Source organism: Sphaeramia orbicularis, chromosome 3 (genome assembly GCF_902148855.1).
Source record: "Sphaeramia orbicularis chromosome 3, fSphaOr1.1, whole genome shotgun sequence".
Lineage (NCBI taxonomy): Eukaryota > Metazoa > Chordata > Actinopteri > Kurtiformes > Apogonidae > Sphaeramia > Sphaeramia orbicularis.
In genome coordinates this window covers 47,559,113-47,572,724 of record NC_043959.1, presented here as the reverse complement: position 1 = coordinate 47,572,724, position 13,612 = coordinate 47,559,113, and the positions used below count along the sequence as shown (strand labels likewise).

General features: G+C 38.4%; 1 protein-coding gene across 2 annotated transcripts in view; it reads left to right on the top strand.

Moving 5' to 3' along the window:
* Nucleotides 1-13,612, top strand: part of myo1ea (myosin IEa) — a 57,708-nt gene that overhangs the window by 25,223 nt on the left and 18,873 nt on the right. For both annotated transcript variants that reach the window (XM_030131272.1, XM_030131273.1), the window contains exons 6-15: nt 941-1,030; nt 2,068-2,199; nt 2,931-3,065; nt 3,373-3,505; nt 8,095-8,291; nt 8,425-8,505; nt 9,142-9,228; nt 9,322-9,405; nt 10,156-10,323; nt 12,346-12,431. In XM_030131272.1, coding sequence (XP_029987132.1) covers nt 941-1,030; nt 2,068-2,199; nt 2,931-3,065; nt 3,373-3,505; nt 8,095-8,291; nt 8,425-8,505; nt 9,142-9,228; nt 9,322-9,405; nt 10,156-10,323; nt 12,346-12,431 — 1,193 coding nt within the window. The remainder of the gene's footprint in view (nt 1-940; nt 1,031-2,067; nt 2,200-2,930; nt 3,066-3,372; nt 3,506-8,094; nt 8,292-8,424; nt 8,506-9,141; nt 9,229-9,321; nt 9,406-10,155; nt 10,324-12,345; nt 12,432-13,612) is intronic.

Genomic DNA, 13,612 nt, shown 5'->3' with positions numbered 1-13,612 from the left:
AAGTCAACAGTGGAGTGGGTGATCTGACTGTTTTGACTGAATCCATTGTTTCATATGTCATTATTATGGTTACTGATTACATGTGTGCTACTAAAATAAGTTGTAAAGGTAACACAATTAGGGACTTTATGCCATGACACTGAACAAACAAATGAATGCACACACTTTTCCAGCTTCTGTTCAGTGTCACCTCCCATTATCATGGTTCCCATCGACTTGGCACACACTCTGTGGTATGCACAGAAAAACACATGCATTCTCATGCAATGTGTTTACACTGTGTGTTGACGCATTCGTGTGAATAGTTTTAAAGACATAATAAATCCCTGCTGGTAAGACCTGTATTCATGACAGAACATTAGTATCGTACCAGAGACAATTCATCGCTCTTACTGTTTATATACTATAAATATTAAAACTGCGAGTTAAAGATAAGGGTGTAAGAATATGTGACATAAATTATCTATAAGTAGCTATTTGTTACAGAGAAATGAACTAGAATAATAGAGAATAGAATAGAATGAATAGAGAAATGAATAAGCATAAATAACCTGACCTGCAGAGTTTGTTTTTCCTTCACGTTTAGGAATGTGACTAATTCCACTCCACTTCTCTATACAATAATGTCTGCTTCCCAGATTTAAAACTCATGTGTTTCTGACATGCAGATGGCTCACAGGACAGATAATGTCCTCCAGACGCTGTGTGTGTGTGTGTGTGTGTGTGTGTGTGTGTGTCTGTCTGTGTGAGTGAGTGGAAAGTTCCAGTGATGTACACACCAAACACCAAACAGTCAGTGAGGGTGTGAAGTGTGTGGTGTCTCAGTGCTGAATGTTGTGTGTGTGTGTGTGTGTGTGTGTGTATGTATGTATGTGTGTGTGTGTGTGTGTGTGTGTGTGTGTGTGTGACGTAGCTAACAGCTCATTGTGTCTCCTCGCAGCACGTCAAAGACATCATCCTACAGTCCAACCCGCTGCTGGAGGCCTTCGGCAACGCCAAGACTCTGAGGAACAACAACTCCAGCAGATTTGTAAGGCTGTCATTTCTATATTGGCCTTTACCCTGTTGGAATTGTAAAATAAGGGAGGATAATTTTAAGCTACTGGCAACTGATGTTTCCTGTGGCTTGGTTCAACAATGGTTTATGTTAAAAGTCATGCAAGTTGGACAAAAATGCAGTGAAAAGCAATAGCGTGGCAGTTCTGCAGGTCTTCCCTTTAGATTCCATATTTACTTCTGTGCTCCAAAACCGATTTGTACTTCAGTCTTGGATGACTTATATTTTAGTGTAGACAAAATTAGAATAACCATCTCAATATGCAGCTGCTTAAATCAGAGAAGAAATCAAACAGGAGGAGGGCCTACTGGTTACTCTGGAATAATTTAAGGAGTCAACTTTTCTGTGACCCACCTTTGGATCCTATTTAAGAACGAGAAAACAATGATTTACAGTAATGGCTTCTTTCTTTTTTCTGGTTTATTGCATGAGGCTGCAAACCTCACGTGTGTCCTGGTTAACCAGAGCTGTGCTTTAAGGACACACTGCACAAAAAAACATACATACAGAACCACTGAGGCACATCCTTTACTGCTTATAGAGGAACGGTCAGCAACAGCGCAAAATCAAACAATTGCACATTTTAGAAACTGTTTTCCCTCAGAGCTTTTTCAGCTGATGCACTTGGGTAAGGGCTGTGCTCACATTAGCACACAGTCTGAAGTATTTTCTGCTATTTTGTGGTACAATTTTGGGGAAAATAAATTACTTTTGGCACTACCTTTCTGAGAATGCTACTTTTGACGTAGTATCTTTGGATAAATAGTGTCTCTGTTCAGTTTTAGGCTTCAGCTCTCAACTTTACTTGGGCTGGAATAGATATTACATTACATCTTTGTCTGGAGGAGAAACCGTGACAAAGAGCAGGGTCAGGTTTTTATATAAATGTACACACACACCACTAGCAACCCTAGAACAGCCAGGTGCCAGTTTTTCACATCTTATAGGTCTGGTTTTAAGCTTTATTGCATCCACTAAAATACTGAAAAAAACATGCTTTGATCCATCAGGGGAAATACTTTGAGATCCAGTTCAGCTCCGGTGGCGAACCAGACGGTGGGAAAATCTCCAACTTCCTTCTGGAGAAGTCACGTGTCGTCATGCGAAATCCCGGGGAGAGGAGTTTCCATATATTCTACCAGGTATGACCTTACTGCTGATTTGTTTTCTCGAAGCTAAAGAGTTAACCGGACATATTTGGCTGCTGAAGAGGATCTGTGAGGGAATTTCAGGACACGTTGGATTAGAAGTGCCATTTGGCTGCAGGAAGAGGGTCGATCTGTTTTCATAGTACATGGCTCGAGGTCCCTGGAAGAGATTGAACTTTTTGGTTTTGCCATAACACAGTTTCTTTTACATGCAAAGTGGAGCAAAGAGAAAACATACACCCACATATCTATCTATCTATCTATCTATCTATCTATCTATCTATCTATCTATCTATCTATCTATCTGTCTATCTGTCTATCTATCTATCTATCTGTCTATCTGTCTATCTATCTACAGGGTGTCCCATAAGTCTCCATACATAGGAAAAATAAACGTTTCTTGACATAAACCATTTTTATTTATATAATATGCTCTATATGACTGCCATTTTGTCGGGAACACATTTCAATGCGTGTCTGCTGAAGAACTATCAAGAAGAAATATAAAGAAATACATGTTAGAACCATATGTGTATGGAATGTATTATGTCTCCTATGTATGGAGACTTATGGGACACCCTGTATACACACACACACACACATATATATATATTTATATATATATATATATATATATATATATATATATATACCGATATACCGATCCTTAAACAGATTGCATACACTACGCAGAAAAGCATTAAAATTTGATGTTTTGTTTACAGATGATAGAAGGAGCCAGTGGAGAGCAAAAGAGCAGCCTGGGAATCACAAGCCTGGATTATTACAGTTACCTCAATCAGTCCGGCTCTTACAAAGTGGACGACATCGACGACAAGAGTGACTTTAAGGAGACAATGGTATAATCAGATGCTTCTCTCTCCACTGAGAAATTGCCTAAGATGTGTTGTCCTTCACCCCTTTGTGTTTGTCTATAAATCTCCCTCCAGTGTTGTACCCAACATGACGCTCAGAGCCTCCTCTTTACATTCCTCTCTCTCCCCTCCAGTCCTTCTTTTGTTTTCTTTTCCAATGATATCCTCCTGTTTTTGTTTACAAGTGAAACCGCAACAGGAGTAATTAGAGGTCATGAACAAGGTACCACAGGAATAAGTAAATCCACGCTGCGGCCCTGATTTAGCACGACTGTTTTCTTTGCTTTCACAGCACGCTATGGATGTGATTGGCATTGAGGCTGCGGACCGCGCCATGGTGCTTCAGATTGTAGCCGGAGTCCTGCACCTGGGAAACATCAATTTTAGGGAAGCCGGCAACTACGCAGCTGTGGAGAGTGAGGAATGTAAGTAGGTTTACTCAGTATGATGACACTGGAGTTATCCTCAGATTAGTTTGGTGCTTAACGTGGTCGACTGTCGTAACTCCTTTAACCTCCTGAGACCCAGGGATACGTTTTTGTCCTCTGTAGTGGACAAGAGTTTCACAGCTTTATTCAAAGAACAAAACAAAACAAAAACACTGTCCACTGCAAAGGGCATTCAATAAAAGAAGTGTCTGAATAAACTGTTTCCATTCATGACAATTATTTATTGCAAAAAAGCCAAAACCTTTACTTTCCTGCATCTCAGGAGGTTAAGACAGTATCAATGACTAAAGCTGATGATATGAAACTCTGTGAAACACTGTTAATTTTCTCAATGACTAGACTTTTTCTGCTAACTTAATTAAAACTTCATTAGGAGCTGGAAGGAGCACTACCACAACAGTGTAACTCTGTTAATCTCTTATGTAAATATGTATATAGACTGTTGAGTTTAATTACTCATTACTATTATTATTATTTTTTTTATTGTTTGTCTTTTGCACTTTCTATACATGCACATTTTTTCTTGTACTTTAATCTGTTGCTACCTTAACCAGTGAATTTTCCCGTTGTGGGATCAGTAATAGTCTAATCATCATCATTGTCATCATCATTACATATGTGTGAAAGGGAAACATAAGCTTTTATCATTATTTGAAATGATATTTAATTCTTCCTCAAACTGTGATGTTGTTTTACCAGATTAAGTTCAGTTGAGTCCCATCACAGGATAAAAAAAAAATTATTTAAAAGTTTGTATTATTATTTATTTATATTAATATATATTATATTTATAACAGGCAGACAGCAGTATTGAAATAAGAAAGGCATGGGGGATGAACTAAAGTTTCTAAATGTAGAACTGCAGAAGCTAAACCTTATATACTCTTCTTTATGCGTACAAGGGAACAAGGAAAAGCAGCTACGCTTAACTTTTGTTGTAAAAATACAAAGTTGTGAAGTTTGGTGTGATCTCGAATCTAAAAATTTATAGATGATGGTGATGTTCAGCTTCTAAATCTCTTCCTTCCAGTGCGCTCTCTGAATGTCTCTGCTCTCAGTGTCCTTAGCTGCCCTTCTCTGGTTGGTTTTGGAAGATATTTCTCTCTTACCACTTTCACTCCCTAAAGTTTTATTGTGTTAATGCAGGGCTGCAGCCAACTGTCTGGAGTAATCCAGGCCATGCTAGATTACCAGAAAATAAAACACCATTATTGAAGGTCTGGATCTATTTCGTCAGCGACTAAAATTACTTGGAAAAATAGCTCTCCTTCTGTCCTCTCTACTTTTAGCCATCTTTAAACTGTTTTATTTTTTTCTTTTTCTTTCCCCTTCCTTTTCACGCTGTGTCCGCTACAATCCCAGAATCCTTTGGCCCATATGATGCAGATGAGAGCACAGTGTACAAAGCCTCAGTCTGTTCTGTGCAGACGTAACAGCAGTGCTTCATAATCTCTGCTTTTCCTGTCCCCCTCCAGTCCCACTTCCTGTGTGCTTTAACTCCAGTGTGTTACTCACATCCAAACACACACCGGCCAAGTCGGTATAAACATCCAGTCACACTCAGCGAAAACAGCCACTGCATCATCACTTGGTGAAAGACGTGTTGAGACTACTTGTTCAAATAATTTACACATCATTCCGCTGATTCGGGCCTTATTTCAGATTCAAAGTAACTTGATCCAGACGGTGACGTGTTGTAAGTTTGTCAGGTGGTAATGTGTGTGAAGATTTGAACTGGTCAGCAGTTTTTAATGTGACATAAATTCCACATTAAGCTTTATATTCTAAACATTCCCCTCCATTTGTCTTTTTAAACTCAATACAAAGTCACTCTTTTCATTTTTTAACTGTTATACTAAAATAATAAAACTTGTAGAGGAAGAACTGATGCATTGTGAGGGCAAAATGCATGAATGAGGCCTCATTTGAAAGGCACCATGATCTGCTTTTTAGAAATGTGCTGATGTAGTGTGAATGTAAAACACAGTCTACTCTACATTGGCTCATATATGAAGAAAAATGACAATCACCATGGTGGCTCCAGTAGGTAAAATACCTTTTTGTTTCAGGGTTACTAGTTTCTGGCTGCACAACCTACTTTTTCAACATGGATGATTAATTTTGTTTGCAACACTTTTTTCTGCCTTTTTTCGTGCTTTATACACTTGACGTTGATGAGCATCTGATTCCTTTACACACATTTCCATTGTGTGTTTTTTTCTGACCCAGTGAAGTGACAGCTGCTGTTTTTTTCGTCAATATGAAGGAAAGTTATTCTTTTCATTCTTGTCTTCAATACGTCTTCTTTTAGTCGCGCGAATGTTGCTGAATGTTTCAACTGTGAAAATCACCACAAACATTTTTGATCCTGTCAACTGCATTTGTATAAACGTTTTAACCTTTTGGAAGTGTTTTTTGGTCGCACCACTGATCCAGTGGATTTTTACAGGTTAAATAGTTTTAATGTTGGGAAAAAAGCTTTTTAGTGTTTTACAGAAAGGACATTTAGTAAAATACTGAAATGCAAAATGAATTTAAAACTAAACTTTTGCTATTCATTAGAAACCTTGAGCTGCTGACAACAAGTGAACTGGCTCTGAAGAAGCAACACATCTAATATGTCTATATCTATAGAGCTGTACACTACGGCCCAGTTATTACAATACATCATTAAACGCTGTGGGCAAAATTCATCTCCAGAGAAATCTTCACTCAGTATTTGCTTCAGTTCTTTATGCCACACTATTTTGAATAAAGAGCACACACACTAAGCATGAAAATAAATGCAAATATTAAACTTTAATTTGTAATCTATATAGAACCTGCCCTGTAAATGCCACATCTTACCAGGATGCACTGACTCACATGTTTAGAAAACCTCTGTATTGTCAACAACACGTCCTGTTCAATTTAACAACTGCCACTTTGACTAACAAATGTTCTTAGGAGAACTTCAGATGGGCATTGTGGCTGAAATTCCCGTACACACCCTGAGCGCCAGCCTCCAGGTTACTGTATGAAACCGATACCTTTCCTTTCTTCCACTGAGAATGACTTCTGGTGATTTAAGCAGGCGTATGGTCAGTCACACCCTAATGTCCCAAACGGGGAGCTACTGCAGTGGTCTGATGCATTCCCAGACACAGTGAGTCCACAGGCCTGAGAGCCATTTCCTTTTAGGGGAAGTGAGTCACTGTAATAAGGCAGGGAGGGGCTCTCAGGGGACAATATCAGCTCCAGGTCAGGGCAAATGATCTGTGGTCTGCAACTCTCTCTCTCTCTTTTTTTTTTTTTTTTTTTACAAGTGTTGGTCCAATACTCTTCTTCTCTTAGTCATTCAATGGTAATTGAAAGCTCATCTGCTCCGAATTCTCCCCAAAAGTTGCTTTATTTGATCAGTGTTTCCAGAATATTGTGGCTCCACACCACAGCTGCATTCACTGGTTTTATCACTTAGAGCTTTTTTTTTTTTTTTTTTTTTTTGAATGGCTTATTGATATGACCAAAGATATATGGAAAACATGCAGGATGATTAATTTGCATGGTGGTTTTTAGTGAAATTCCCTTTTACAGAGCACAGCTTTATCTCTCAGATTTTCAACATGGTACAAGTTGTAGCACTTTGTCATGAACCATTAGATATAACTGTGATACGATATGGTGGTTCTGGTGGAGTACACTCCACATGGCTCATAACCTTACCACCTTCTCTCCTTTATGCATGGTCTCGAATAAAGACAAAGGCTCAAAAAAGTAAACGGCTATAAAACAACAAGCAGAAAACACTTCTAGGTTTAGGGCAGTGTTTCTCAAACTTGCCAGGGGGGCATGAAATCTCTCTTGGGTGTTTTTTTCCCCTTCGGGTTAGAACATGTAGCAGGTGGAACTAATGTTTTAGCATTTGAGCACCCTGGACTCATTTTAGGGATGTACAACAAACAAATCTACTGCCATGGTGATCTGTCACTGGACTAGACAAGAAGTTTAGGTTTGGAAAATGGACAAGGATGTGACTGGAAAAGAAAAATGGGCAATGTTTGTGTTTTTGCACAGTTTATATAGTTTGCACTTAAATGTTCTGAGATGTGCAATGGAAACAGGCTCACTGCAGCCACTGATAGTGTTAAAATGTTCATCTTTGTCACCAAAATGTGTTTGTTGTTCTAAAAAAAAAGTAACTTTATTGTCATAGTTGTAAGATAATTGCACATTTCCTGTTTTTATTTGAAACAGGGAACAGTTTTGTTGAGTTTATTTGTATTGTTCAAGCAAAAATCAAAGTTATTTTTAATTTGCACAACAAATTATTCAAGGAAAAGCAAAACGTATTGTTACAATATTGATGTTTCTTTCAATAAAAGTTATAATTGCAGTACTGTTACAATGTTGTTTGGGTTGAGAGGGGCCTGGAGATTTCTCGTCCTCCAAAGGGGGGCCTGATAGTAAAAGACTGAGAACCACTGGTTTAGAGAAATGGCTAAAATACAGATCATTCAGTTTGTTAACTCTGTATCAGTAACTGAAAAGTGTTTTATGGTCTGTGTTTCTTCTGTTTCTTTTTACAGTTTTAGCCTTTCCAGCATTTCTTCTGGGCATCGACCAGAACCGTCTGAAGGAGAAATTGACCAGCAGGAAGATGGACAGCAAGTGGGGAAGTGCACTGGAGTCAATTGATGTGACACTGAACGTGGAGCAGGCGTGTTATACTCGTGATGCGCTCTCCAAAGCCCTGCACGCTCGAGTGTTTGATTACCTGGTGGAGGTATGGGTTGACATTTGTCTAGAACGTGTTGTATTTTGTACTTAAAGTTCAGCAGAAAGATAATTGTATAGATGTGTCTTAAGTAACTGAGCTACTTGAACCCTTTACTAAAGATTTTTTATTTTATTTTCAGTCCATCAACAAAGCCATGGTAAAAGATCATCAGGAGTTAAATGTCGGAGTGTTGGACATTTATGGATTTGAAATTTTCCAGGTAAGTGTTTAGACTCTTTCTCTGCTACTGTAAAATTATTCAACATCAACACATAAATTAGATCAACAGGTATTAACTTTAAGCAGTTAAACAGATTAAACACAAAGGATTAGGCTAATTTATAAAGTATGTGAATTAAGAGCCATCCCCTGATTGAGAGAGCAGACTTCAACATGAGTCTTTAATCTGATTACATGTTTGTTTGCTGAATGAGAAGACGCCTTTGAGTTGTTTAAAGGATTGGATAAGCAATATTGTCTTACTTTGGTTTGCACTAGCTTTATATTCCTTGTGTTGAATACAATGATGTGACATAACATGATCTGCTGTAAATAAATGTTATCAGTTCTGCCAGTTCTGTTTGTGTTAACATACACAATGTAAGAAAAGGTCAGTTATGTTCTGCCTGTCACAGGTCATTAGACAGGAAGATGTAGACCACCACTGCATACGACTCGCACTGAAGGTCCATTGTATGTGCTGTGAGTTGGACAATGTGGACCTTCCTTTTATATTATTGAGGTCCGCTGTTAAGCTCCCACGTTAAACAAAGCCCAGTGACCTCAGAGGAAATCCGTTCTCTACAAAGACAAAGCTTGCATCGTCTTTTGTTAACCATAATGTCCTCTTTTTTAGAAAAATGGATTTGAACAGTTCTGCATCAACTTTGTGAATGAGAAACTCCAGCAGATCTTCATCGAGCTGACTCTGAAGGCTGAGCAGGTAACGTGCCTCCATACTTTTTCTATTTTTAATTTCCTGTCTTTTTCTGTGGTTTAGATTCTGACTCTGGCTTTTCTTTATGTCTCTTTGTAGGAGGAGTATGTGCAGGAGGGCATCAAGTGGACTCCTATCGAGTACTTCAACAACAAGATTGTCTGCGATCTCATTGAGAGCAAAGTAAATACACTATAAATATATAAAAGTCAACAACCTAGAAGGCAGAGAATTAATGGCTCCATGGGGAAATATGTATGATTTAATCTTGGCTTGAATCTATTCGTACAAAGATAAATCAGTCTAACTTTTAGAGTTATTCCCTTAACAAACAGAGCAAAAAAAAAAAGTAAGATAGTCAAGTTCCTGCCAAAGTTTCTGCTCTATTATGACTATCAGCCTAATATCTTTAAAGGGTGCCGACATGCCTCTTAATTTGATTTATCTACCCCACTGAGAGCTTTAATCCATGAAATCCACAACAAGGACTTTAAAACAAGCCTCCATCTGAGAGAGGCCGGGGATCCAGACCAGTGACTGACAGATCTGCTCTTTACACCAGACCAGTTTAGTTAATCCACTGACAACTTTACATGGGCCCTTTCAACAGAGACTCATGTTCTTTGAGTTATAGACGCTGTGCACTCTGCAGGCCACATGAACAAGACTTAATCTAAGAGTTATTAGAGTTAAAGCTGCTGCATATTTGCTTTTAAATCACCATCAGATGTTTAATTATTACAAACAGGTAGAAATGTTTGCACAAAGGAATGTATTATAAAGCCCTGAGTTGAATTTATGTCATTAGTCCTTAACTGTGCCAAATGATTGTTCAGATATTACTATCAAAACCATACTTTTTCTGTTGTAATCAATAGGAAACAGTATGGTAATCATTTGATATCAACGTAACGTGTTTCCTCGTGTTCCCAGAATCCTCCTGGCATCATGAGCATCGTGGATGATGTTTGCGCCACGATGCATGCTGTGGGGGAGGGGGCCGACCAGACGATGCTGCAGAAGCTCAGAGTGCAGATCAACACCCACGAACATTTCAACAGCTGGAACCAAGGCTTCATTATCCACCACTACGCAGGCAAGGTCAGTCTGAGGCGACCCGTTAAAGACGTCTTTGATAGTTTGGTACACACTTCCTCTCACCTGACTGACACTGCTTCATATATATGACTGGTGGAGAATTTATTCTAAACCTAATAATCCAGTGTCCATTTAAGGTAGAACATGCATAAGATAACTTAGCACTTCTGCATTACAATGTTTAAATTGACTTGGTACAAATTCAGAGAAATCCATAACAGGCTTTTTCATTTGGCTGCATAACGATTATCACATCCTTATTAATCCATAAAGACCCAAACAGCCACTGATGACCAAAAGTATCTACTGATCTAAAATGTTAAATACCTATTGATCCACTAATTCTATCAATCCATGTAAACAATTGGTGTAAAATGCAGTTTGTCACCTTTTCATGGTCATCAGATATGACCCATTTGGACGTTCAGAGGCTTCGTAGTTACTGTGGAAACACCGTCATCTTCTACAGCATTGATTCACCAGTAAAATCCATGGAGTTGGATTGATAACAGTGGATGGAGACACTTGGTTTTATGTTTAGTTATTGATATATTTTGCTAAAAAGTCATTTTTTCTTCAGTTTTTTTCTGTTTTTGATATAATAACCATTGAATTTACGATGAGCTTAAATGAACATTTACATGATCAACAGATTAAATATAGGAAAATACCTAATTCACACTAAAAAAACTTTAAATACAGAGGATAGTATTATAATAAATAGTGATAAATCACTTAAGAAAGGTTAAATAGAGAGAAAAATTAATTTGGGAACTGACACCAAAGTAGCACTGGGTCTTCATGGGTTAAGGGAAACATAGTCAGCATTGATTTTAACATTATTTGTAAAAGAATATCATGACATAAAGGAAACTTACATCATTAAATGTAATGTGAATAAAACTTGCAATGCAGTACTAATCTGTAATCTTGATTTCTTATACATCTTAAACATCTTATATTTTATTGTTTAATTCAGAAAAAACTATACACTGTGCATCTAATCTGCTTCTCTGCTGGACTCAGTTCAGTTGGTCACAATCTGAGCCTAATATTGTACATTTTTAACAAACAGTTCCACTTGTCTAAAAATCTCACACTCAATACTGTAATGGTTGCTTTTATAACCTCAGGAACAGGAATAATTAAGGAATAATTGTTTACTACTTCAACATTTGTCCCACTAACATGTTTCTACTTTTGAGGTTTACTGCTACTTGTTTTTTTGATATTACTTCTAAATGATCACACTGTGTACCGTGCAGTATGCAGAAGGGAACTGACGGTAACTTCTGAAAATAGAAGCTTATTAAAATGTCATTTTTTATAGTGTTGTTATGGGAACTGGTCCACTTGTATGATCTGTCATAAGTAGCAGTCATGCAGCTGGTGCTTTAATTCTGCAGCCTGTCGTCATCTTTACCCTTTTGAGTTTTAAGCACCTCGCGTCTTTTTTCTTTCTCTATTTTTGGTTGTACTCGCTCCCCTTATGTAAGAGTGTGTAAATGTCAGACATGTTAATCTACTTTATTTAAATGTCTATTACATTTCACCAGACGTTTTTTTTTTTTTTTAAACATTGATTTTCATTTTTGGTGGTCTGGGCAGAGGTTGTCTCGTGTCATTCTCCAGATGTGTGGTGGCTTCAGCCTGGTACACATGCCGCAGATCTAATTAGCCATGCCATAAAGACTTGAGGGGCTCCCATGACCCGGTCTGCAAAATTCCTCCTGTCCTGTCTCGGGCTACAGTATAACAGAAATAACACAGTTTAATTTGTACACTTTAAACCACTGCTGGTTTTATAAGGAGGCTAATCCTGGTAGGTGCAAAATGGTGATCTGTAACCCTTCATTTTCTTCTCCCATAAAATTCAAGCCATTAATTTGCTTTGGAATATCAGAGTCACAATTTTATTTTTCACACAGGTGTCATGTTTCATTTAGTAGCTTTTCTTAACAGCTTGACCTTGACGTCTTCGATGATTATTACGCTTTAGTAATCCTTCTGTGGGTCTCTCCTCAGGTGTCCTATGATGCAGAAGGTTTCTGCGAGAGGAACCGAGATGTCCTTTTTAATGACCTCATTGAGCTGATGCAGAGCAGTGAAATGTGAGTAACTCTTATTTGCACATTGCAGCGACATGTGGTGAAGATTTCTATAGCGCTCACTTGAAAGGAGTCTTCTATTGTGATGCATATGGTTATAATTGAATACATCTGAATGAGGCCTTCAGACGCACTGCTGCATCTGGAAACTGGCGGGATGTAACAGAAGTGTGTAGGGCTGGGTTACGCCGTGCCCTCTGCCCTGAATCACGTCTGGCTGTTGTCCAGATCCGCAGCTTTTGGGGTCTACCCAGTCTGTTCTTACAAGTGCAGTCCCCCCGTGGCGCTGCATTGTGGAGTCTGGTCTCTGTGTGTTTTGGTTTCTTGGGCTTTCTTTGTGTCAAAGTGGCCATCTGTGCAAACAGCCTGCATTGTCTGCATTAGCCCTGAAGGCCTCAGCCACCACTTGCCCCTTTGTGTGTGCATTTTATCGAGGCGTGAAAGGAGTTTACTTCATAGATTTCATTCGGCCACGTGTTTGAGATCATATACATGCAAAGTACATCAAATGCTAAAAACAGGCATGCAGATATAGAAATGTACACACAGATAAAAAGGCTTTGGCACAGTTTCACACGGAGGAAGCATGAGACGGAAGGAAGCAGCCTTAGTCCTTTGAGCAGCGGGTCTAAACAGAGAAGAAAAGAATTACCAGCATTATCAGCAGGATGGTATTAACAGACTTATGGAGTATTTGTACATACAACCTGCTGATCCTTTCTTCTGTGTCCATCGCCTGCAGTCTGAAGTTTAAAACAAAACAAAAAGTAACGTGGGAATAAGGCAAAAGGGAAGGGAACATGAAAAAGTGTTTATTATGTTGATATTTCAGAATCAGATGCACAATACAGTTAAATACTAAGTATTGGTGCTTGTTAAACAGAGCTGACCGTCATCACATTTTAGCCCCTGGACGTCCACCAGGATGATTATAACCCCCCCACACACACAATATTCATGAAGCACTAAATATATTACTTGTGCTAATATGGGCATGCTATGTATCAGTAGGAGGCTTAGATTCTCCATATTTTTGTTATTTAGGTATTTTTAAATTTATAAAGTTAAGACTATTCATATCCCTTTAGTCCATTGGTCGGCAATTATGATTTAAGGAGGCCTGGGCAGAGGAAATTTCCTTGTGTACAGGTCTGCAGTATCAACATGTTTAAATGGCATTATAA